Source organism: Trachinotus anak, unplaced genomic scaffold, assembly GCF_046630095.1.
Source record: "Trachinotus anak isolate AG129_WGS33_773 ecotype Australia unplaced genomic scaffold, CSIRO_AGI_Tana_v1 ptg000001l, whole genome shotgun sequence".
Taxonomy (NCBI): Eukaryota; Metazoa; Chordata; class Actinopteri; order Carangiformes; family Carangidae; genus Trachinotus; species Trachinotus anak.
The window spans coordinates 4,397,416-4,425,033 of NW_027273852.1; the positions used below are offsets into that span (position 1 = coordinate 4,397,416).

The window sequence follows — 27,618 nt, forward strand, 5'->3', positions numbered from 1 at the left end:
TGTCAGCAGATACTATTTATGTACATTGGGGGAGAGAGGAAGACCACTGCCCCATTCACTTGACTTATTCAATTCACAGTCTTTAAAGGAAAGGTCAGGATTTGTAGAAGTATATCCTGTTGATCACATATATAATGTCATAGTTACCAGCCTTGTTTGTGAATTTGGTGGCAGGTAAAGTAAAAAGCAGTGACGAATATATAAACTCGACAAACAAACTCAAACTCAACAATTTGTGGCTGATGTTTACAGATGCATGTCCCAAAAAGATGATGAGCCCAGCAATCAGACAGGTTTCTTGTTTATGTAGATATTTTTGTATCATAGGGGACACTGTTATTTGGAAATATATCAAATACATGTCAGTATATAAGTGTTAGACATCTCCCTCAACCGAGACCATCTATCAAGAGTGCCAGCAATATACCGTGGATGAATGATATGCTGATAAAAGACCTTAGATTACACCACCCCCATCAGTTCAGTCAGTGTATTTCTGAAATACTGAAACTGTGAAGACACATCGTCCCTCCAAGTTTCATGTATACAGCCAATGACTGCTGTCTTATCAACAATATCAAACATATATTTGTCTAAATCTGAGTAGAAATATGGTGTAGAACAGAGGAGCATATGTGTACATAATGTAGAATATAGAAATATACTGTTGCTCTGACATCTTGATATGAAATCTGCCAGATGACTTCACACTTCACAAAGACACAGCTCCCTCCACCAGAGGGAGCCACACTTCAGTATTCAAGTACATATAAAAAACATTCATTGAGTTTCCAAGGGGAGGGCCCCATTATATATAAAAGCCAATAAATTAAACCTGTTTAGAATTCACCCTTACAGAGAAACACTTCTAGCCCTTGGCCAACTTTGTAAATGCACCCACTCATTAACAACAATTCCCTCAGAGACCGAATTATGTGCTTGCTATTCAAAAGAATGTCGATCATGCAGGAAGAAATGGTTTGTTCTTACTGAGATATTTGCAACTAAATCTAGCTTACAGAGAACAATGCCATGAATTAAGTTATACAACCAAGACTATAATCAGACGACTGGAAACAGAAGAAAAAATATGCTCTGACAAATCTTTATAACAATCTCACTGATCGGCAATTTGTAATAAACAGATGAAATCCATGGATATGCCCTGTCCCTTGTCAAAAGGAACAACATGGTGGTGGTGAATTGAGAATTAGAAATAAGATCATATGCATGAAATCTGCTGTTCTTCTCGTCCTCTTTGCTGGCAAATCACTTTATGTGCATGAAAACCAAACTGTCACTATCTTGGTTTTGCAATCAAGGCATATGAACCAGAGAAGACTGAAAAGGCAGAATGATTCGGGCCACATTTACAGGGCAATGGGTGTTTGATAATGGATGAAATCTATTTATTGGTGCATAAAAATAATTATATTCTAGCATGAAACCTTAGAGAAGGTCTAAAATCCCTTTCCAAACTCATTCTATTTTTGTTTGAAGCTCTCTTTTTCTTTTTGGCTTCCTGTTTTAAAGTGTCTGCCAACCAGGGGCTACCATGGCAACAGCCCTTCAATGAACTGTGAGCACTTAGTGTAGAGATTATAACAATGACAATCATGTTTTATATTGCCATAACACCAAATCATCAACTCCTCAGTGAGACAACTGTCTGATCAGGCTATCAAAATAATATGATAATACCACTGACAGATTGTTGTTCAGCATCTGAAGGTTTGGGTTTGTTGGCGGATATGGTTCAGTGTAGTGTGCTGGCATTTAATTCTGTGGTGGATTTATCACCCCAATCTTGCCTTTAAATATACTCAGACTGTGGAAGAAAATGCCTACCTCAAAGCGAGGATGACCTTCAGGGGAAAGCCAAAACTCTCAGCCAGTCAGTGCCAAGTTCATTTTATCCCTGATGAAAAGGGATTTCTGAGTCTTTCAACCAGCAGAGGACTGATAGAGGATTTCTGGAGTTTCACTGAGTTTCAAAATTGGGTAATAGGAGGAAGCTAGGTTTAAGAGTCATTGTTTCCCTAAGCACGCTCTCTCTCTCTCTCTCACACACACACACACACACACACACACACTCGTAGCTCTATCTTTGTAAGGACACTCTTTGATATGATGCATTCCCTGGCCTTTTATCCTCACCTGGACCATCGCAACCAAATATCTCACCCTAACCTAAACCTGGTTCTACCCTGACCCCTGAAACCATGTCTGAACCCTCAAACCCACCGATTGTTGTGAGGACCAGCTAAAAATTAAAAATTATTTGCCTAAAATGTCCTCACTAAGGTAAGGTCCCCACAAAGATAGAAGTACAAGTACACGCACAGACACTTTCAACACATTCCAATGATGCTGATAAACTTCGTCCAGAACAGAACCTGGGACACTTGACAAGGCTGTGATTTGACTTCTTGATGTAGATCAGAGTTTTTTCTGTGTTAAGTTTTATGTGAAAGTGCTGACAGCTGGTCAGTTGACAAAGAGGACTCAGAGTTTCTCTGACCAAGATCTTTGTGTTGCTGGTTGTTCTAGGTCATGCTGCTGAGAGATCCATTTGGGGCACAGGAAGTTATACTGCTCTGCATCTACAGGCCAGTGCCAACTGCCAAAAATCTTTGCTGCCAAGGACAACGCAGGTACAGGATTTTTACATGGAGGAGTTAGTGATTACTTTCAGCTATCTGTATTCTGTGCTGAGTCTGCAGGCTTTATACCAGCCAAAAACTAAATCAGCTGAACACCAGCTTTACTTGACCATGGCTTTGAGAATCTTAAAACTGCATAAATACTGCATAATACTATTTTTGTAGTTTTTATCATCTCACTCATACTGGGGTTAAACAGGGTGGTTGCTAGAGGGAAGGCCATTAGGTCATTAAATATTAAAACAATTCATCCCGTTGGGAGCATGCATGTGCAAATCGGAGAACAGTGCTAGATGAAAGGTCAGCACGAGTGTCTGAGCAATTTAAATGGAAAGTGAACCATTTCTAGGGAGCTTTCTTAATAAATTGTGTGGCAATTTGCCCATCTGTGCAATTTTCATCTTCTGAAGATCATAAATATCATGGCCAGTCTTGGTCATGTTGCTCTGGACCAAAGTCCTGGATAAAATTTATCAATTAACATATTTTACTGACATCTCCATCATTCAAGTCGATTTGGCAAACACAAGTACAGTGCAGTGTTTATTAATATATTTAAAAAGAGAGGGGAGAAGAACGTTGACACCTTTGGCAGGATGATTTGAAATCATGTGCCTCCACCTCATTTGAACCATATGCCTTATAACTTGTCAAAATAACCACAGCATGTCTTCTGTCATTACATTTCTCAGAGTTGCAGAAGTGCCCTGGAACAGCCATGACATTTAAGATTGCATGGTGCCCTGTGTGCAAACCTGCAACTTCAATCTCTTCTGTGTTTTATTTTTATATGCACTTCACCTCAATTACAAAGACACATCATATAGTGGAGAAAAAAATATAATGGAGTATATAACAACAGTCATAATTTAAAAAAATATGTAATATCAATATATTTGTAAATAAATAAAAAAATCTCTATAAAAATTACAGAAAAAAACTTTTATTCATTCATTCATTCATTCATTCATTCATTCATTCATTCATTCATACAGTGGCATTATGTCTAGTTCTAGCAATTATCCACAAGGTGGTAGCACATACAAACCAGCTGCAGTAAAGGACGCTGCTGCTCTATCCACCACTAAATTAAAGATTTAATTAAAAATATTTTGTTAAGGAAAAGTGTTTTTCTCTCTGTCTTCTCCACTTTACAAACAGTTCATCTCTACTGCATCATCCAGATCTCTCCAGAGATGATCTTGGTTTAGACACTTGTTCTCAAAAAACTAGATAACAGTATTATACATTATTGTAAGTAACTTCACATCAGTCCAGATACACATAAGTTCACGTTTGCTTTGTTCTCATGTCATCTAGAGCTAGCTAGGATAGGAAGGACAAACTGTGCCAACAGATGAGCTTCAAAGTGTATGTTAGAGGCAAAAGAGTCTTAATGTCCTGGTAACAATGAAATATTTATCAAAACTATTTACCATGTGCATCACTTTCACATTTTATTTTGATGTTTTAATCATACACAAATGTTTACCAGCGGTTGTGTTATTGAGACAGTCATTGTGTAAATAGTACACAGCACATGTTAACTTGCACTTAATATTAAGTCATGGAGGATCGATGCCTGCGTTTTTATATAGTGAGTTTTGTCATAAATGTTTTATTTACCTTCTTGTATTTGCTGATAGGCAAACCAATAGTAATGCAACTGCACTATTTACATTCAAGCTGCACTCCAATAATTAATGTTAATGGCCTTGGAAGCTAATGTTGATTTACTCTGGTCTCAAGCTCAACATGCATAATTTATTTAGTGAAATAATGAGTGCAGTGCAGAACTGCTTACCTCTTCACATGATCTGTAACAGCAGTGACTTCAAGTCACAGAGGGCTCTTTAAATATTACTTGTGAAATGTCACTTCAATGAGAAAGCAGCATATTTTATTTTATTTTATTTTATTTTACTTTATTACAGTGTAATTTCAGTAAACAATCACATACAAGAAAAGTAAATAATATCTGTGAAAGGTTTGAGTATCCGGCTGTCTTTTATATTTTTGTATGATAGAAGTCAGTCATATCTAAACATTTAGTGGTTTATGTTTGTATTTCTATTTGTGATTGTTATTAAAACTCAAACATACGATGTTATCATCACATTGTAAATTGTGAAGTTGTTCTAGAAAATGAATCTTGTATCCCTTATCCCAGCCCTCACTGAGTTTAAGGCTTATTTACCACTGTCACAGCTCATGTGTCACTCAGACATGCTCAGCACTTTGGCAGCATCAAACTCAGGCATAACTGAAGAAAACATCACATAACTGGTGTGTGGCAGCAAAGATATTAATTTTGCTTAACTATGGATGGAAACTTTGATATTTTTCTCACTGATGACCCAGGTAATTGTACACTGGAAGGAAGAATACCACCCTCTTGTGGATATTGAGGCTGTGGAACATTTTAAAATATAAGAATACAAAAATAAATATAAAAATAAAATAAATATTTGATAAAACAGCAGAGGTAGACAATAAAGGGTGGAACGCCTCACCACAGTTTTTGAGGTTCACGCATTATATTATTGTCCTCACAGGTGCTGCTGTAGGACCAACTGGACTGTATGGTGGTTGACAAGTGCAGGCTTTCTGTAGATCCACATGGTGATGCTACTCGTCTTTGGGAGACAAAAATGTTTAAAAGTCTTATCATTAAAATAATGCGTATGCATAAATTTTGCAAATAATGATAAATGACAAAAATATAAAAGTGCAAATGAAATGTGACGATTTAATCATAATATATTTATGACTCATGACACACACCAATACTTTGGTGTGTGTCATTAAATATATTATCATTTATATTTACCAATTAAATATAATTTTTCATCAACATTTTATTATTGCCAGTAAATCTGAAATGCAAATTGCCTTCAAATTGACCTCAATTAAAATCCACTGCCACGTTAAACATTTTGACAGGTAAGCACTCTGTTTAATTACACTTGTTTTATATTCATCATGCCCTCTTCTAAGACATTTAATTTCAAAAGATGTTAAGATAATGTTAACATGGTACATTAACTGTAAATATCTAAAAAGGGATGCCGATTTTTTTTTTTGCAGGCCTTTGCACAGAGTGAGAGGGCAGACAGTTTCCTCTCCTAAGCTGGTAGTATGGTGGTTTAAATGCTAATGCTGAAATGAATGTGTGGGCTACAGTCCATCCAGGAAGCCACCTGCAGTATCAACAAGTTATGTATTCATTACCATGCTTGACCCTGGACTTAAGTGGCCAGATAATCAGACTGAATTACAAATTTGTTTCACTTTGCAGAATAAATCAGAGATGTAGGTGGTGATTCATGAGGCCTCGAGCCTCTTTAGAGGTCAGAAGTTGTGATGAGCTCTTGTGGCAATATGACCTCAGTCTGTAGCCCTTTTTAAATTATACTATGACGAACATTTTGTTAGACGCCGGCAGCAGTTGCAGGTGGAGTAATAAGACCATATAATTAATTTGTCAGCATGGCCGGACTACATCTATTCTGCATGCAAGGCTTTGAGGCTAAAATAAACTACTGATCTTCTTTCAACCTTTTCTTCCTTCCCTTCTGTTTGTATAGTGTGCAGCATTTCTGTGTTAGTATAATACATGTCCCTACTCTGCTGTGTGGCAACTTTATTTAAAATGAATATATGCAAAGTATAAGATCATTATTAGCTCAAATAATGAAGGTCTTAGATCTCTTCAACAAAAGGCCTCAGATTCAGTTAATAAAGTGGCCTACATATGACATTACAACTGACACAGCTGATTATATTACCACAAACTGATTATTTGCCTTTGTCTTTTGAAACTTATTCTCAATATTAAAATAATCACAAATTCAAAGCGGTTGTGGTTGTGTGCCAAGCATCTACTCCACAAGTGTTGTCGTTCGGAGTTTTATTTTGACACATGAAACAGGAAGTTTTATTTTGTAGCTGTTCTGCTTGAATTAGTTACCGGAAACTAATTAGAGACGTTAACGGCAGCGGACGCTCTGCCGCCGGTAACGCTGAAACTATGTCAGACAAAACCGAGGTAAACCTAACCGGAGTCAAACAAAGTAAAGGCGTGTGGCTTGTAAAGGTTTGTCTACTCGCAAATTATCAAATTAACTGAAGCAATACTTTATTTCAGTTCAGTAAAATTTGTGTATACTTATATATTTTAACGGAATGAGTTTGTCAACATTTTAACTGAAGCTAAGTTAGCTAGCAATAGCAATAAACTGAATTACGTTAATTGAGTTTACTAACTGAATTAAATAAATTATCAGTTTTATCCCATAGGAATAAAAAACTGAATATAGGTGATTTAGTCAAATTAAACTTATGTGATATGTTTTTGTAGAGTAAATTTAGTGTGTATGTAAGTAACTTAATATCCCTCACCAGGTTCCGAAGTATTTATCTCAGCAATGGGACAAGGCCACAGACAAGGGAGAAGTTGGAAAGATTACCATTGGAAAGTATGTAACTCTGAAATCTTCATCAAGAAGCTTCTAATACATTTTATTATCTTCTCCATCTGATTATCAGTATTGGAGCTGATAGTCGAATAATTGATTAGTCGGTCAGTCAAACGACAGTAGATTCTAGGAAGAGAAGAAAATAATTGTTTTAAGTTTTTAATTTTATTTTGTCTAAATAAAAATACCAAATATTTCTCCAGTTTGAGTATTTGATGCTTATCTTTGGTATACTTGATGGTAAACTGGGAAATTTTACAGGATATTTTTCACTGGTTTCTGACATTTTATGAGCAAAATGACTTATCGATTTATGAGGAACATAATTGACAGATTTATCAACAAGGTACAGCCCTAAATAGTGTCGGTAACGTACACTTTTTGTCTGTCTTCTCATATACCTGACAGAAAGAAAGACAAAACAGAGGTGAGACAATTTCATATGATCCTTCACAGACAGTTTGTACAGTAGACCTGTACAACTTTTGTTGAGGGGTTGGTGGCAGTGATTGACATGATCACTTCTAATTGTGATAATCTTTTTAAGCCCTTTTCACTTATTTGGTGAATTAACAAGCACATTGATTCAGCAAGCACAACTCTTAACTTCTTGTTGCTAATGATTGGTTTTGCCAGTTTATACTGCCTTTTCAGTTGTTTCTATTTCTTCTTTGTTTTCCTGTTTGTTGTGCCAGTGTTTGTTGCTGCACTTACCAAACTCCTCTCAGGGATCAGTGAAGTTCATCATAATCATGTTTGACCTTATCTGATGAATCAAAGTCAGCAGTGTCTTGACTCAGCTGTGTTTCTCAGGTATGTTTCAGCCTGAATGCAGAGCTGAGTGCCCTGGGCACTGTGGGGGAGAAGGATGGAACACCGCAGGTCCCAAGGGATCATCCCTTCACTATGCACTCAGTGGGTGGACGGACCATGGCTGTCTTCAGCCAGAGTGACACAGGTCAGTCTGCAACTCAACTGTTCCAGCCCTCGCATCTCTGTTTCTTTTGTGCTACATAATGTCATCTGAAACAAATGCTTGACAGGTGGCTAGAGGGTTCAAACTAAAATAGATTTGACGATGTATGTGAGCCCTGAAATAATCCAAAGGGCAATGTGGTTTTTCATGATTCAGAATGAACATGTTGCTATTTCCCAGAAGAAAAGGTACGTAATAAAAAAGTTTGTCTTCTAAAACATAGTCAGATATTTGAGTTTGGATGACTTTCTTGCAATATGTTACATCTGTAAAGTTGTTTTAAAGCCACCATAAAACCAGCATAAAATGTCTTTTAATTAATTTTTGGTATAAATTTTTTTTTTTTTTCTTTTTTTTTGTCCTGTCCCAAAATTATTGGCAAGCAGTATGAGTGGTCTGGATGCCTTGTGTTGTTGGGGCAGATTTACTCTGCGAAGGAGGAGTGTGGGATACTCCTATCATATATTTTATCTTTATTAAGACAGCCGGACCGCATCAGGAATGAGAGTGGACAGGAAGAGAAAAACAGAGAGAATATGGGGAAAAGGAAAATGACAGTGGAGAGACGGGGAAAAACAACAACAACAACACAACAACAGAAAAACAACCACAGTAACAAAAACAATAACTAACAATATCCACATTTATGGTCACTATATAGTCCGTAACCGTTAGATGCTCCATATGTGTATTTGTGTATATGTGTATGTATGTGTGTGTGTGTGTGTGTATGAGGATGAGGGAAGGGGTAGGTGTATGTGTATGTATTCATGTGTGTATGCAAGTGTGTAGCGATTTGTCATTGGATGTGGTGGGTAATTGATGTGGGGGCTGCAGTAACACCGCCCCCCAGACCAAAGGCACAGGTGGCCAGAAACCAGGCCACCGAGACTCCCAGCCACCCCCAGAGCCCAAGGACCCGTGGCAGCATGCCCCCTCGGCAGCCACGTGCCCGACCATAGGAGGAGCCCTCAAGGGAGTACAGAGGCAACAGCCCCCAGCACAAGGAGGCCCGCAGAGGGACAGCGGGCAGGAAGCCCCAGAGCCAGCCCCAGATAGCTGATGTTGATGTGTTCTTGTGTTTCAAATACATGGGCCAGACATGGCCATCAAACAGACCCCCCGTCTGGCACCAAGTAGTTCCTCGAGCACCTCCTCTTTTTGCATTCTTCATATGGGATGGAAATAAAGTAACGTTGGTTCGGCATGTCGATCAAAGGTCCATAGGTATCCAGCTCTGGTATAAATATATTGAGTAAACTGGCTCAAGAGACAAATCCTGAAGCTTCTCTATTGACAGATAATAGAGAATGAAGTCAAAGGGAATTTTCTCAGAGTAGTGCCATATGACATTACAAGTATCCTTAGTTCTCTAGTGTTTTATATTTTCTCGCTTTGCTACATTACATGCTTTATGGAGGACGTGTGCTGCCAGGCATGATGTGTCATACTGCTTTCTGAGCCAGAAGGATTGGCATGGATTTGCATCAGACACAGATCTTAAAAATAGCTGAAGCTTTATCGTTCAGCATCTAACAGCATGTCACCTGAGAATTACAATAGGTTATGTGTTACTTTAACTCGGATAGCTTTAGAGGTGACTTACATATAATGGAGTAATAAAATGAAATGAGAGGGAACTTGATTATATTAATATTTCATGACAATACAAATGGAAAAAATGAAAAAAAAAATGTAATATAAAATGTAATGGGCAAGGTAGCTGAGATAGAATCAAATTTAACATAAAAATCTTCCTGTAACTCAGGGAAAACTTTAATTTAGTAAAATGGAAATAAATAGCAGGAGGCAGTGCATTCAAATAGGCAAAATGTCAAGAGCGATTGTGTACCTCCCAGGGTGCCAGTGCTCAGTAACAATGAAAATACTGCTTCTTAAGGTATTTTTGAAATATTTCTAAGGGTGTTTGTAATTGGGCGTTGATCGGACAAAAATAACAAGCATACTCTACTGTGGCCAAATTAGTTTAATGCACAAATTCAAATGCCAAAACTCCATCCAACGTAGAAAATCAGTGGTTCTAGGGCAGTTTGCAGTTTTAAAAAAAAAGGGTTTTAAGTGTCACTGCACCAAGAGTGACAGGACTTTATATATTGAAGACTTCAAAGACCCAGAGTGGAGGACCTAAGAGCTTGACCCGTGGCGTGGGGGTGAAGGAGCTCTGTATGTATGTGGCCTGGCCAAGTACAGTTCAAAAAGTGAGAACTAAAATTTTGAAATGAATTCTAAAATTAATGGGAAGCCAGCACAGAGAAGTTAAAATAGGTATCATATGTGTCCATCTGTTTCATTTGGTTAAAAGCCTGGCAGCAGCATTTTGGATGGTTGTAGGCGCTGAAGGGAGGATTTGTTCAGACAGATAAAAAGAGAGTTACAGTCATCCAGTCGTGATGAAATAAGAGCATGGATTAACATCTCCATTTGATTTTGTGGCACCATAAACCTAAGTTAAACTATATTTCTGAGGTGAAAGAAGTATGACTTAGTCATTGTCCTAATGTGTGCATCAAAACTCATGAAATGGCTTAAGAGGGTTAAGAGGAGGAGGACAGGTCACAGAGGTTCTTCTTGATTGCTGATTGGATGTTATTGGGAGCAATAATGAGGACTTCAGTTTTATCTGCATTTTATCTGCACACTAGGAAGTTGTCTGATATCCAGTTCTTAATGGCATTTAAACAGTTGGTCAGTGTGGAGAGTTTGTGCAGTTCATAAGGGTTGAATGAGAAATACATCTGAATGTCATTGGCAGATAAATGGTAGGAGATGCTGCTAAAAGCACTGATAATTTGTCCTAAAAGCAGCATGTATGTGGAAAACAGAATGATATAGTCATGTGCGTAAATTCACTTCCATGTCTAGTTTAAGTGGCCTGTGGCATTTATGACTTTGGTGGTTCAAATCTTTAGCACAAATCTAGTCAATTTATTGTAATAATCATTGTGTGAAATAGTTTTTGCTCTCTCTGATGCCAGCAGGGTCAAGCTTTTGAACTGTACGTCTGTTCAAGGAGTGAATGGAACTTGTCATGAATTGACAAGCACATTGATTTAAATCATGAGAAACAGCAGAGAGACACCGGAAACATTTAAATAATTGTCTCATTAAGCAGCTGAGCAGACAGTAAAACAAGATGCAGGCAAACCAAGGAGCACATCAATTACATTAGTCCTGTTAGCAGGAGATCACTTGGTAGAGGAGAAAATGCAGTGGAGCACTATGCTCTTTTGGTCAGTATGGTGTATATTTACTAAAGTTGAATCCAATCATACTGTTAGCTTACTCTGAACTAATATTACTGTGGATGCAGTCTAAGTGAAACAACAAAGAAGGAAGAAAAGAATAATATTAAAACCTGCACCAACCATCTGTATTTAAAAAAAAAAAATTCAGCCCACAGAAACTAATCATTTTCAGTACCTGTGTAACCTTGTGTGCTTGCAGCAAACAAATATATCCTCCAGCATTTTGAATCAGAGAATATTATTCAATCCTCTTAAATGTTTTGATGGAAGCTTGTATAACGGCATAGGAAAGAAAATAAAATTAGATTGAAGAGATGTGTGCAAAAAAAGTGGAATTTAGCTAAACAATTATCTGAAACTCACTGGAAAGCAGATTCAGCTGGTAATTATAAAAGGACAGTGCACATGGGTAAACAACTGAAAATGACCGAGCAAGAGAGGTAACCTGCACTGAATCTGAGATTCAGCTTTGTTTAATATTTTCTGTGGAGGTTTAACAGAGATTTATAAAGAGCTAGAGGTGCAAACTCGGGTCTGGCAGGAGCCTCCAGATATTAACGTGTGAGAGCATTTAGTATAAAATACACGTGTCTGATGTATATGAAAAGGGTATTACTGAGCAGGGGAATGTGTAGTCCACTTTGTTGTTTTAATATATAACCTCAACTCAACTGGCAGGAAATTTTAATTTCTCTATGTTACTGCCCTGACTAGAGATGATTTGTCATCATCAGCTACATCTCTGTCATTGTCTCTGTCTCTGTCTAAACTGAAATTGAAACGAAGCTTTCTCTTCATCAGGGTATATCTGACAGCCACAAGGTTTATTTTATCACCGCCCTCATCCACTTTACATGCACCCACACTTGCATGTGCATTAATACCTCCTACATGTGATAATGGATTTCTCTCTTTTAAGTTTTTTTTTCCTGTTATTTCAGTCTCTTATTAACCACCAAAAACAGCAACACTTCTAAATACTCTGCAATTATTTTTTTCTTCATTAATTCTTTTTAATTACTAAGAAAAAACATTCTCAAATAAACCTACTACAGCTTTGTATTTTACTGTCAGAGAGGATTATCAGTGTTATATTCTCGTGCTTGTGAATGTGAAAACATGGCTCTCAGGAGGTGTGAAAACCTTAACTGTGAAAGTGCGCTGGAAACAAGAAGGAAAATGTCCTCAGAGATATGGTGGTGGGTACTCTCTATTTACCTGACTGAAGCGCAGCTCCACCCCCATTTGCCCACAGAAAGGTGTATTGTATGATACTGGTCTCCCACACATACACACACATACACACACACGCACAACAGCTGCTATGCTATCCAACCTCACTGCATCTGCACTTATACCCTTGCTCTGGTTTGATCTACACTTGCTTTCTCACTGTCACACTTATTGTCTCTCACCTACTCAGATTTTACTGATTCTTGACACCAGACAGAGCAGGTCTACATTTTACATTTTGAAATATTTGATTTGCATGTGAGAAATCTAGTCAGAAATCTAGTCAGTTTTTTACCTTCACATATGCTCCACGTAAAACCGAATTTTTAATATTCAATGTAGAGGATTAATGTAGACATCAAATATCATGTTTTAGGTCAGACATTATGCCTCATTTTCATTTTTCACAAACAGGGAGTCTTAACTGCCTGAGTAACAAAGACATTTTCTAGTAATAGAAAAAATTAATGTATATCACCATTACCAGTATTGATTGAGCAAAAAGTAATGATTTATTACTTCTGTTGTTGCCCTGTATACTTGTGAATGCCTGATTTTTAGCAGCTTTGTTGGGGTAAAATTAATGTGAATATTTCATTTGCAAAATATAGATGTTGCCACATTAATGAGTTAGCTAAAAAGATAAAGCCAAATTAAACAGTTTGAATTACCCTTAATTGCCTCATCAAACTCCAATGGTGAAAAAAGTTTGCTTTTTGCTTGACGCAAAATAAATCAAATATGGTATAGCACCATTTTTAATGGCAGGTTATTGCAGTACCTTTCAAGTATCAGTATACTGTGCAACACTAAATAAAATAACACTTAAGTACTACATCAGTACTACTGCTATTACAGGTCTGTTTCTACTGACCACTACTAACATTACTGCTTCTGTTTCTGTTACAGTACCATCACTACATAATGTGCAAAGCCCACAAATTCTCTGCTCATTTTGTATTTTTGCAGAAAATCAGATAAAGATAAAGTCTGAACTTACACCTGACCTTATAACGCCCCAAATTGACACATTTCAGTTGAGATAATAACTTTTGTAATTTTGGATGCATTATAGGGCACAAATTCAAAATCCAACTGATGCTGATGATCATGGACATTTTGTTTTGCCAACACTTCAATTCATTAGTCAATACATAAAATTTGTAATGATGCTAGTATTGTGTTTAAGTATCACATTGTGTTTAAAATAGTATAGCAGTGATATACAGTTCACAAAAAGTGACCTGGGTTGTTGTGTGGTCAAACAGAGCACAAGCATGTATTCCTCATTAACACCTAAAAATGGACTACGCCACCTCTGTCTTTATTCGTTTGTTAGGAAATAATCCAAGCATCTCAGACTCTGTATAATCCATTCCTCCACCACTGTTACACAAGTATTCAGTGAGCCAACAATAGCTAGAGGTTTCTCATAGTGATTGTCAGTGATTGATATGTACACGAATGGAGTCTGACATGGCTTTTGTACTGTAAGGCTGCTAGCTAAATATTTCTCCATTATTTCCCCTCTCGTTCTGCTTTGTTCCGGCAAGGACCAGGTATTGATTAAGAGGTTGCTAAGCAACAGGCTTAGTTGCCACAGAAGCGTGCAGAGGAGAACAGAAAGCCAGATGTAATGTAGTGCTCTGTTACAGTATGACTTTCCTTCAGCTGCCTCTGTAAAGCTTTTCACTGAAACTTTGCAATTCTTGTGTCCTTTGACAAAGCGAGAAACACAGAACATCCTGTTCTGTATTGTTATTCAACTCAGTTACTTTGTGAGTTACTGTGACTTTGAATATCCAGATTGACATTACTGCTTTGATTATAGACATACATTTTAAATACACCACCTACATGTTGAAATTTTGCGTTTCCTTTTGCTGCATTGCATTCTGACCTATGACACACCCATGTAGAAATTGACTCTGGAAAGATGTGTCATTCTGAAGGACCAGCACCAAATCTGATGCTCTCTGTTCATGTTTTAAATTACTGAAACTACGTAAACATTAAACAGTGTAATCATAAATTATGTGCTATGTTAAAGTTTAAGTGTTGACTTTTGATTAAGACATTTTTGATGCCTAGACTAGATGCAATGACTAGAATTTTGAGATTAATCTTGGAAAAAAAAAAGAATAAATTAGCAAACTGTCCCCAAGTGATGCTGCTGCAGTTGTTATTGTTTTAGTTGAATAGTTTTTATGCTGCATATTTGTAATGTAATTCTGTTTTTCTGTTTTCTTCATACCTGAACATAAACATAATAAATAGTACACAGACAGATGTGACACCTTTTCTGCCCACTTAAACCAGTTCTAACTTTGACAGAAAATGTAGTTTTTATTTATGACTGAATTGCTCATAATAAGAGACTAATTGGAAAAAAAAGTTTTTTTTAGGGCATTTAAAGATGCCGCAGATCATGTCTGCAACCTGAATAAATACACTTTGTGATTCTTAGTCAGTGTTGCATGAGTTTGAAGTATGGCACCGTGTTTTCACAAATCCAATGACAAAGCATTTTGAATTCACTAAAACTCTGATTTGCTCCCCTCACTAGCACCTTCTGCATTGCAATAGGGGTCAAGGCTCATGGGTATTGTAGCATCTGCCATATTAAACTAACAGAAACATTTTTTTTTTTAGAAAAAATGGATGGCCATAACATATATGTAGTATTATTGTCCTATAGGAACATTGACAACATAAGTAAAAGAAGAATTTGACACATGGTAAACATACTTAAATACCAGCAGCTCCTTTTTTTCAAATATGTCCTTGTCTGTCTGACCTGTCAGCTTTATAAAGTCACCAACTTTAGTGTCACTGGCAGATAGTTTGATTGGTTTGGCTGAAACAACCATTCACAAGAACGACACCAGGCTTTTTTAATGTGGTCTGTGATGCAGTGGTCTGAAATCAAGCTAAATATAAGAAGCAGAAATTTGTTAATGCTTCTGTAGTTTCTTGTGTGAAAGGGATAAGCGGCTGTTGTCCTGCTTTGTTATTATGTGAAACCCCTTTTCTGTTATAGCATCATGCACTAAAGCAGTGGAACCGTGCTGGCTGTTGGTTGGATCCTGGGCAGACTGTCGTAGGTGTTTTATTGAAGGAGTGTGGCTGGCTTAGCTTTGTTGGTTCATTCCAAAAGTGTGGCTCATGAGTTGTGGAGGGTTTAAAGAGGGATATCTCTTCACTGGATACCTCTTGAAAAGCATGAATTTATAGTCAGATGACATTAACAGCACATGCTTTCAAGACTGTCTGACTTCATTCACAATGATTCAGCTGGCATGTAGTGTGAATTGCTGGCATTCATCTCCATCTTTAAGCAGTTCCTCTCACTGTACTGGAAGTTATGCGCTAATAGCTGTGTGGTTGGGTTGTTTCCATGGCTTACGTGAAGGAGCAGTCTTGTTAGTAGAGTTAAGGCTCTCTTCTGCCTACATTAATCCAATGCGCGGCTTTAGAGTTCCTGTTGTTGGAGCACTCAAGCCTCTTGGGCATACTCACTGTCAGAGCTGGTTGAAGCTGTCAGCTTGCTCCTGTTGCACTGCTCTCTGCTCTTTCAGAGCACCAGCAGAAATACCATGGAAAAAAATACCATTATTGAAATATCATAGGTAGTGTTTCAAATGCATTTCTTGTCACTGTGGTATTTGCTTTGCATGGTTTAATCATCCATGGATATTCATTTGAGCTTCGTGCTATGTTCTAACAATACCAACACCTCTCATTTATATAGCTTCACACATTCACACTAGCAACAGCACATTTAGACTGTAAGAGTTCATTGTTTCCAATGTATAAATTAATTTTGAAGGATCTGATATATTCATAATTCTCCACTGTGCTGTATTTTAAAACACAAGTTAGCTATGGAGTAATAAAAATCTTGAACATATTAACATATTTAGTGGCTGTCTAATTTCACAGTGAAAAAGAATAAGTGGGAGCAGCACAGCGTCATCTCAGCCCCTTCACCACATATCCAGTTGCCAGTTTTGGAGGATGTAGTTAATGGTGATGTTGAGCTGTATTGTGTTATTTGAAGTTGTTTCTATTATTTAATTTGCCTTTGTTGATATAAATGAGGTGAACAAAATATTTGTTTAAGATTTATTGCCGGGCTGTTGAATTACAGTGCATTAGTGTTCACTAGGTGTAATAAACTGAGTGTATGAACTGATGAGCTAAGACATTATGACGACTACCTAACTAATGTTGGTCCTCTGTGCGCTACCAATTCAGCTCCAACCCACTGAGATGTGGACTCTACAAGGCCTCTGAAGATGCCCTGTGGTATCTGGCACCAAGACTTGAGCAGCAGGTCCTTTAAAGGAGCTATTTGTTTTGCTATGTTAGCATTAACAGTTGTTTATTCAACAGTCTGTGGAGAGTTTTGTAGGTTTTTCCAGTACCCAGAGAGAATGATTTTCTATTTAAAGAGTGCAGGTAGATGGTCCGTTGCTTGTTCTCTGACCATAAACCCTTCTGTTAGTACATAGAAATCCTGTTCTTTTTAGCAGACCACAAAAGTCTAAATTTGTGAATTAAATTGAAGTGATGAAGTGCAGGGCGGAATCACTGTGATTTAAGGCCTTTTATTCTTCTCAGAGATTCATGCTTGTTATTGGCCAAGGTGAAAATAGAAGAGTGAGCCAGCAATTGAAAAAGAGGAATGTCATCTACACTCTCTTTTCTGTTTTGCTTCTTGTCCAACCCCTGCTGTTCTCCCACACAAGAGACATGTGACACCCAGATTAATGATAGGACTACAACGTGATGTTCTGTCACCCAGTGATACTGTGAGCCTCTGGCAGTAGGTTGCTGAAACACCCAGGTTATAGTAAAGGACATTGTAATAAAATGTGAGGAGAGTAACCTCTTTAAGTCATGTTTTCTATTAAGTTGCAGATGAAAGGGGTTGAGGTGTACGTCTCTCTCATGACCCTTGCCACTGTTCTATGGAGTTAATGGAAATGTCATGACTGTGACAGCTGTGAATGCAGCAAACTGCACACGTTTTCATTGAAGTCTTTTCTCCCAGTTCAGTGAATGTTATTTTTGTCATGATGTTTAAGTGCATTTCAATACACTCAAAGCAACTATACAAAGACAGCTGTAGAGCATGGTGAAATGCTGTGATTTTACATTTTCCCTAAAATTTCATCTGCATCTCTTCACTTTTAATTTCACAAGGCAACACTGTTGGCACAGCTCCCTGTTCACCAATCCATGTTTTATGTATCAGATAGAGTTGGAGAGCTTGTCCTGTGTTTTATTTCCCTGCCATTATTGCTGCATTTCAAATGAGGAGTCCAATTTACTCTAACAGCCCATTTCTGTATTTAACATCCAGAAGCACAGCTGACCTCCACCAGTGGCTTTTTAGAGATAGATTAGAGTTGGCTATTTCCTTTGTAGGGAGTAATACACACTGACACATTAATAAAAAGTATCACATTATTGTTAGACCAGTGCATGAGCTGGCTGGAAACAAAGACTGACATTGGCTGTTTATTAAAAATATAATAATAGCCTGTCAAAGTTGTCTGCATCTGATATGGTGGTTCCTTTGCACACAGGTCCATATGTTTGTATTACTTTTGTGTGAGATGTCTGAGCAAGAAAATTGTTTTGTGTTGTGTGGGAGGCTTTTACTTAACAGTAACAAAACCTGCCTCACTCAGCCTTAAGGCTGCTCACCCACCATTAGTCTGGTTTTCAGTGTTCAGAATTTTAGAGTTGCTTTGTCCAAATCAGGCCTGAACTGAGTATGTTTTGCTCAGATTCAGCTCCTGACAGGCCCCAGCTGCCACCCCCAAATGGAGCAGTGGAGAAAAAAGGAAAGCTGTATGATTAATGCTACATATTGAACATTGAGCTCTGCATAAGAGGTTAGGTGTGAGACAGCAGCTTCCAGTTAGCCATAATTCAGGTTTGACAGACAGGTGGGAGACATGCTTTAGAGAAGAACATGCAGCATTTTTTCAAAAATAAAAATTTGTCATAATAGTGATAATGCCTTCTTCAGAAACGGATGTATGCTAGCTGGTGTGCTGATCCGTTTTTGCACTCACTTAATCAAAATCAGCCACCTAGGGAGGCTGTGGGGCAAATCTGGTGACCCACATTTCTCCTTTTTTTTAGATGCCTGTCACCTGATTAGATTGAAGGTTTTTTTTCACACCTAACCTGTTTGGTTTAGTTAAAACAAACCCTGGTATGTTTGCCTGTTTAGTGCAGTTAATTTGGGCTGATGAAAAAAATGGAAATTGAACCTGGTGCAGCCCGAACAACCGGACCGAGATTGCTTGAAAAGGAGGGTCTTGGGCTGCTCCCAAACTGAGCCACTGCAGTGAGCTGCGATCTGCCTGGCTGGGGGGCTGGGGCCTCTCCGGTGCGTGGTGGGTTCTCCGCTGGTGGTGTGGGCGGGCCCTCAGTTGCCCGCCATTTGAGCCATTTGGCTCTGGGCCTGACTTGCGCTGGGGTTGGTGGTCTCGGGCTGGCTATGGGGCTTCCTGCCCGCTGTCCCTCTACGGGCCTTCTTGCACTGGGGGCTGTCGCCTCTTTACTCCCTTGCGGGCTCCCCTTTGGGTCGGGGATGTGGCTGTTGTGGGGAATGCTGCTGTGGGTCCTTGGGCTCTGGGGGTGGCTGGGGACCTTGGTGGCCTGGTTTCTGGCTGCCTATACCTTTGGTCGGGGGGGGGGGGGCGGTGTTACTGCAGCCCCCACATCAACTACCCACCACATCCAATGACAAATCGGTACACACTTGCATACACACATGAACACACACATACATACACACACACCTACCCCTCCCCTCATACACACATATACACATACGGAGCGTCTAACAATTAATAACTATAGAGTGACTATAAATGTGGATATGGTTAGTTATTGTTAATGTTACTGTGGTTGTTTTGCTGTTGTTGTTTTTGTTGTTGTCTTTCTCTGTCTCTCCACTCCTTTTCTTTTTCCCCATATTCTCTCTGTTTTCCTCTTCCTGTCCACTCTCATTCCTGATGCGGTCCGGTTGTCTTAATAAAGTTAAATTATGCGGCAGGAAGAGTATCCCATACTCCTCCTTTGCAGAGTAAATCTGCCCCAACAACACAAGGCATCCAGACCACTCGTACTGCTTGCCAATGATACCGGGAAAGGACGCAAAAAAAAAGAAAAAAAAACAAAACTGGTGCAGTTCATTTGATGTCCAGAGTATATTGTTGAATTTTTTTTTCCAGTTCTTTTCTGTTGTGTGTTATATCAGAGGCCTTTACACTCTACAAGACAAAAAATATGGGATGAAGACAACACAACATTAATAACATCACTCGACAAATATTGGTATTGGCATTGATTTTAATCAATTAATTAGTTCACATGGATGCACATAATGCACACACTGCCACCTGCATACACTCTAGCCTCTAATGTCATGCTGTGGTAAAGCGTGTTGATTACCACTTTCACACATACAGTAGGAAGGTGGAGGGCAGGTTGGCTGTGATTTCTTCCTCCACCTCTGCTGGAAATCCTACTTGTATCTTTCTGCCTCTGGTCTTCTCTTTACTACTTGCATTGTCTTTATTTCTGTTTTTCTACAGTTTTTTAGAGCTGAAATTATTTGTTTATTGCAGAGAATAAATCCTTAACTACTTTAATTAATGATTAATAATTTAAGTCATTAGTTTTAAGCAAGAATGCCAAAAATTACCTAGATTTAGCTTCTCAGGAGAGGATTTGCAGCATTTCTTTGTCTTAAGTGATAAATAATAGCATATTTTGGGGCTTTTTATTGTTAGTTGAACAGAACAAGCAATTTGAAGACATCATGTCAGACTCTGGGAAATTGTGATGGATATTTTTCATTATACTACACATTTTATTAACATTTTGTGCATCAAATAATCAGTTGAAAGAAATGGGTGGTTATTATTAATGAAATAATGGTTTCAGCCCTACTGTCATGATCCAAATCACAGTTAAATGTATCAGAAAAATATTGTTATATTTAACTTTAAATTGGATGTTGTCTAATCTGTCACAGATTTAAATTGTATAATTCATCAACATTATACTAATACTTTATGGTAAGATTTAATTCATTATAATCACATCATTTCCTTGATAAGGAAAACAAATTACCTTTTTTGTCCAGTTGCACAATATGCACTGAAGATGATTTGTTCCTAGAAAACAGGAAACACTTGTTTTTTTTGTATGTCTGGTATGAAAAAGCTCAGATTTAAAATATTAGCAGCTATGGCCCACTTCAATGGAAAAATATGAATATTTTGCCCCCCTGATTCTCTGCATCTGTTTCTCATCTCTTTTTTTGTATTTGTATAATGGTTGCTGCTGCCTCTTTTGTCTGAGCTGAGAGTGGAAGTGGACGAGGCCTGACCTCCCCTCCTCCTCCACTTCATCACCCTGTCTCTCCCCTCCTCCTCCTCTTGCTATTGCCTCTCTTTCTGAAGTTGAATGTTGAAAATCTGAGGTATGTTACTCATTTTCTGGGCGAGCAGCACCACACATCTAAGGCATCACGATAAGGAGGGGTGTGTTAGAGAGAAAGAAAGAGCAGCTTGCTGAGTGTATGATGTAGGAGTTGAGTTTGCCTGGCAACAGGTGAAAAGAAAGAGATGAGACTGTTGATGGTGGTATGGTTTGAGCTTTTGTCACTGCTGTTACCACCTCTCTCCTCTTTCACCACCCGCTCCATCTGCCCCCCTCATTGTCCTTTGCTTGCTTTTGATGAGGTGTGGATCACTTTTACCTGGGACTTATAAGTAAACCAGTCACTGTCATAAAAAATGCATGAAGCTGATCTGCAATTAAAAGGCCTCAGGCTTGATGTCGTTGACACTTTAGTATCAGTGCTAGGGATGACATCTGAACAGCACAGGTTCACTGAGTTTACCTCCTCACATTTTGTTTGCCGCACATGGTGTTTTGTGTGCGTTGTATGTTTGTTGTCTGTGTTTGTGAGGAGTGGGCTTTTGGATGAAGCTTGCCTGATGTCACAGGGTGATGTGGGTGTATGAGTCATGATGGGGGTGGTGGCTGCTGGGCTGACGGTTTGGAGCAGATGGTTACAGTCGCCATGGAGGGGGAAGTTAGATGTAAAGTGAGATATGCTGTTAATTCAAAGGTGGCTGATTGTTGGTCTCGACTTGGAAACTTAAAGGTGTACAAGGCAACGCTGCATAGTTGAAGTTCCAGCAAGAGGCAAATTAAATTGTTTTACAGAGGGTTTTTCTCTGTGGCAGGAATAAACTCTGGAGGAGATTAATGAATTTCAGTGTTTGGAATTAATACATTTTAACATTTCCACTCCCACCAGTTTCCATAAATGGATCTTGACGCAGCCCTGCTTCACATTGTTTGGACATAAAGCACCCGAGATTTATTTTGCATTTGCTCTGGCACTGGCATTGTCATCTACTGCCAAAGCAGCTTTTCCAGCCTTAAACACAGCCATTGCACAGTATATAGTGTTTTTTGTGACCCAGTATAATCAACCAATTGATTTATGGCATGTGCCTGGCCAGGTATTAATGGATTTAATGTGATATTGTCAAGAAGAGCCATACTCAACCTTTGAAAATAATTGTATAACGTCCTCTGTATCTCTGAGGGTGCTTTTCAAAAGTCTGTGAAAACCTTTTGAAAGATGTTAGCATCTACCTGGCATTTATCAGGCACAGGAAGTCTGTTTAAGGTACAGTTCAATTGCATTATGCCAAATGTGAGCATTTTTGTAGCTGAACTCATATTAGAGACTAAAAATTATGATATCTCTGTCTCTATGTCGACTGTTGTTTAAATGTGTCTCTTGCATATCTCTACCTATGTGGAAGTGCATTTATTACTGCAGTACCCTTTTAATTATGCTATTGTCTACTTATTGATTTAATTTAGGGGAAGGTATTTGAACTTTTCATTAGATTTTTGTTACCAGAACATGAGTCATCTCTTTATTTTATTAATTCATTGATTTATTTACTGTCTGTGCCACTGTCTGTCATTATTGTCAAAACTAATTGTAATTCCTTGTGTTCCTTTATTTTTGTCTGAACTAGTTCATCAAGTTTATTAGAAGCTCAGAGCCTTCCTGCATCAACTTAAATAGGGAGACTAACCATCACAAAAACAAATTTGGAGAGGGAAATAAACACATTCTTCAATTAATTCAACTCATATTAAGAGGGGGCATAACAAACATTATCACCATTGACAACCATAATATTACTGAAATTTGAATTGGAAATAATTACATTGCTCATTTCTCAGAAAAAAAACTGTAGTACTAATAATGTTGATGATGACACACATCAGAGTGCAATGCAGAGAGATAAAAAGAGGTCTTCCTTGAGGGGAAGGGGCAGGATTTATCTCAGATTGCCCTACTTTTTAAAACACCAAATATCGTTATTGGATCTGGGAGATTTTGAAAGGACTCCCTAAAGGCTTCTGCAGGTGGAGTTGCTGCACTGTGGTGGCAGTAAGCCAGTACCACCTTTCTATGTCTCTCGTTAAAGCAGGTGGTTTTCAGCTCAGTCTCAGATATTGTTGCATGACAATTGTGAGTGTCAGTGCTTTTCCTTTCCTTTTTTTTTTTTTTAACAGATTGATTTAATAACTACTACTGATTATTAAAAAATCAGTCACACAACAAGCTTTGTCAAGCTGGAAAAGCTGATTGGTCCTGCAGGATTCCCTCAAGACACTAGTTGATGATTGATTATTCAGAAAATAAAAGGCCAGATTACTAGACATTCAATGCAAAGTCATCAACAGTATCACTTTAAAGATGAACTTAACACCAGCCTAAAAATAATTGTTTCACTGACTTTCTGACTGACACTCACAGACACAGTGACACCGACGTGCAACTCTGTTGCACCAACAGTGATGTCAGGGTGACAAGTGTTGATTGTTGTGTTTATGTTTTCTCTAGTTGCAGACTTTGCTAGAAATAATAATTTCAAGACAGGATCAGCGACAATAAAAGTCCTGGGATGGGACAAAATGAGAAGAAAATTTCACCATCTAGTTTGGTCTGGCTTCAACTTTCTAGTGCAACCCAAAATATATCCACACAGAAGTGCAATACTTTTGTAAAACTCTTCATGTTTGTATCATAAGCTTTCTTTCCTCAACTGAAATTCATAGTTATATTTGTATATACTTAATTGATAACTGAATTAATCAGAGGTTTCTTGAAACTTAACCCTTATAATGCCCCTGTCAGGTGGTTTAACAGTTACACACTGTGCAAATTGCAAATTCAGGTGGGCCAGGATTTAGTAGTTATTAGTATATCTTTTATGCTGCTGGATACAAGCAAAATACTCAGCACATTTCTAAGACTGGCTGTATATATGTGTAAATTATGCATAAATTATGCAAAGTAACTTCTTAACACTAAATATATATTATCTGCAGTATGTGATTGGCTTGCTACATCAAGCAGTAGCATTAAACTGTGCACAGACATTTCCAGACAAAACACTTAAAACCAATAATTTCACTGTCACTTTTATTTGTAAAATGTTCACATTGTTGTGGCACTGGCTTCACAGAGGCTCACAGCACTAACAAACACAGTTTATTTAGTGCACATGCATCATGCTAGATTCAAAGCCCTTACAATAATCACGGTTCTTTGCACTTAAATTCAACTTGTTGATATGATGTGGGAAACAGTTTATGTTGCTTCAGAGTGATTTGGATGTGAAGTTTGTTAGTACAACCAGAAAAACGTCAGTGCGCTGTTGTTTTCCCTCCAGGCACCAGAAAGGCTAATAAACTAAACACAAGCTATTAAACCAACTAAACACAGCACACACAGTGTACAGCAACACACACCCACACGCACAGACTGTAGTAAAAGCTGAATGGCACAACAGTGCACATCACGGCTGGTTTTGAAGGCTTTTGCAGCTGTTGACAAAGCAGCAGAAGCAGTTCTCATACAGAGGCAAATCCACTGGTAAAGCTGTTGATGTTCAGAATCTCAGTTTGATCCCTACGTCTTCTCTGTGGAAGGATTCACAGTTGGCTTGTCTTTCAAATTACAGATACTTTTTGAATGGCATCTCATCACATCTGATTTAGATACTATAAATGCTAAGTTGATCTACTTTTATATTAGCTTACAAAGCAGTGCAAAGGTTGATGTCAACATGCCATTCTCTTGATAAAACTCACCCAAAACTTATCAAATCCTGTTTTTGTAAGCCAACATTGTGCAGTTAAGATATAAACACTCCCCTGCTAGACAGTCTAACCCCCCATTCTCCTTCTCCCACCCACGACACATTACATGTTACAAGATCTTCAAGCCAATACCTTACATTAGCACGGTGGATATGGAATGAGGCACTGTTCTTTTCTCTCTCTGCCTCCCCCTCTCTTCCTCTCTCTTTTTGCTTGCATCCTACTTGACAAAGTGCAGGGCCTCAGCCGCCACCACGGAGCCTTTGCTGCTGTCGAGACTGGTGACCAGCTTGAAGCCTGATCTCAGTGCTAGCATCACTGTCTCTAGTTTCAGACAGTCAAGCGTGCACAAGAATGTGCTGTCCTCCTTCAGAACGAGCCGGGAGCCGGGCTCCGACTTGATGAAGTGTCGGAACTGGATCACGTTGGATGACACCACAAATTCTTCTGGAAAGCCATCCAGGCGGCTCTTGGAGATCTGCACCAGCCGCCCTTTGACCTTGTCAATGAAGCCGGGGTCACTGCAGTACACCTTGAGGCCCTGCGACCTCTCGTGGCTATCCGTCACCTCCAAGAAGGCGGGTTCGCGTAGGGCTGCCCTCTGACTTTCCCAGTCGACCACGGCCTCCACCAGTTCAGTCAGATGGTAAAAATTGGCCTCCCGTCGCAGCAGGCCCGCCTCCCGGAAATCGTCAGGCAGCTGGAGCTCTCCGGTTCGTAGGTAGTTGAGCACATGGCGAAAAACTGGACCATCTCTATCAATGAATGGGTTGCCCATGGAGTCAGTGTGCTGAACCGGCTTCTTACCGTTGGCCAACTCTTCTAGAAAGGACCCCTGGTGCTTGGCAAGGGTGGTTCGGTGGGCAGTGTACAGGAACCCCCCTACGTTGAGGGTGATGGTGCCTGAGGAGGGCTTCTTGAAGCTCTTGCTGGGCTGCAGCAGGTCTGGGTTGATGTGCCTCAGTTCACTTTCCATCCTTCTGAGGTTCCATTCCATTCTCCAGTCACCGTCTCCAGCCTCAACCCAGCCTCCTCAGAGCTGGTATTTGCGTGTCTGTATGCACTGAAAATCGAGCCTGTTTTTCCCCTTCTTTTGGATCTGGCTGTGTGAGTTTGTGTTGCTCTCGAGAAAATGAAAAGGTGTTGTCAGCTGTCGTGTAGTGAGAGTGAATGTGTTTGAGACCATGTGATGGTGAATGGGTGAGTCCTGTCTGGCAGAAGAGCTACAGTGAACTGGGAGCTGAAAACAGACTGGCTCTCTTTGCTGCTCGGTGTCCCTCCTCCTCTCTCTCTCTCTCTCTCTCTTGCTCTCTCTCTCTCTCTGTTTCTCTCTCTCACACACACTCCCCCCCCCCCCCCCCCCCCCCCCCCCTTAGGAGTGGGTGGGCACACAGCGTCACATGCAGGGAGGAGAGAGAGTGAGCAAACAACTGAAGACTCCAGGAGCTTTTTCTCGCTTGCTCTCTTTCCCTAATTATCTGTGATAAAAAAGGTGTGGAGCTGAGCTCTAGCAATTAACACACACACATGCATGCACGGACGCGCACACACACACATTCCCTCCTGTCACCAGATGGAGGGGGGGTTGCTTCCATCATTTTAATGGTGTGAAACTGTCGCAGATTGTGTGAGTCTGAATATGAAACTCCTTTTGCAGCCAAATCCATCTGTTTACCACACAGCACTTCATGTGAACTGGAATCTGTTTGAAAAGGAATCCAGTTTAATTCAGCGGTTTACTGGCATCCTCTGTCTGTCTCATCTCTGGTTATGACAGAGATAAGTAGGCTTACTTCTGTAAATGAAAGCAACAGGAAATGCATTTGTGTAAAAATCCTATTTTCTCTTTTGCAGACTAACAAGCAGTCCTCTGTTTTAGCAAATGTTGCCTGTGCATTGATTTGTTTGTTTGTTTGTGTGTTTGTGCATGCGTTCGTGTGTGTGTGTGTGTGTGTGTGGCTCTGGGTCCCTGTGGAGGAAATGGACCAATTACAGTCGATGGTGGTCTGGTCATGAAGGACACATTTTGAATTGGCCTGTGCTTTGGCCTCTAGGCCCCCTCGGGGAACTGCAGCAGACTGGTAATTTGGTAGAAACGACTCATACCACCACTGTATGTGTTTCACATGACGGTGTTTCTGCTAGTGCAACTGCAGATGCATAAAAATCACAAAATATCACATATTAAATGTGAGGAAATATACGGCCTATTAATTTTATGTACAGTACTACGTAAAAGATTTAGGCACTTCAGATGTTTAGATCCTCATGCATCCCACATCCATTACACAGATTCATTCTGCAGCAGGACAGTGAGCGCAGACATACAGCTCATGAAGAAGAGTCATGAAGAACTACCTTCAGAGACAAGCAGAATAAGGAGTCCTCCCAGAGCCCTGATCTCAATATCATGGAAGCAGAGACAATAGTTGATCTCAAAACTGAAGAAATTAACATTTGAATAGTTAAGTAGTGAATGATATGTAGCATAGTCTGCCAGTTTTTGTATTAGCTAGCAGGGGATGCTTTCTATGTATCCACTGGGAGTGTATGTGTTACAGAATGTGCAGCTAAAAATCAGTGTTTACTGAATAAATGGTCTGGCTGCTTCAGCAACCACATCGTGAGTTAATTATTTTATTGAACCTATAATTCAATTTTAAACGACCCCAATCTTTCCGTCAATGTTTTTCTTCCTTAGATCATGTGTGAGTCACTCACTAAATGCAGGTTTCATGCATCATAAGATACCACCTGCATTT

The 27,618-nt window shown here is 39.1% G+C and overlaps 2 protein-coding genes across 4 annotated transcripts in view; one reads left to right on the plus strand and one right to left on the minus strand.

Annotated features, from left to right (window-relative positions):
- Positions 1-6,624: 6,624 nt before the first annotated feature.
- LOC139634613 (general transcription factor IIF subunit 2-like) overlaps positions 6,625-27,618 on the plus strand; it is a 39,182-nt gene continuing 18,188 nt past the window's right edge. Inside the window, exons 1-4 of one of the 3 annotated variants that reach the window (XM_071501221.1) lie at positions 6,625-6,759; positions 7,068-7,141; positions 7,550-7,568; positions 7,955-8,099. In XM_071501221.1, the coding sequence (XP_071357322.1) occupies positions 6,694-6,759; positions 7,068-7,141; positions 7,550-7,568; positions 7,955-8,099 (304 nt within the window). In that variant the 5' untranslated portion in view covers positions 6,625-6,693. The remainder of the gene's footprint in view (positions 6,760-7,067; positions 7,142-7,549; positions 7,569-7,954; positions 8,100-27,618) is intronic. The other 2 variants (XM_071501307.1, XM_071501351.1) reach the window with 2 other exon arrangements.
- On the minus strand, positions 24,160-27,141 carry kctd4 (potassium channel tetramerization domain containing 4). Its single transcript, XM_071501104.1, has one exon. The coding sequence runs from the start codon at positions 25,851-25,853 to the stop codon at positions 25,077-25,079; it is 777 nt and encodes a 258-aa protein (XP_071357205.1). The 5' UTR covers positions 25,854-27,141; the 3' UTR covers positions 24,160-25,076.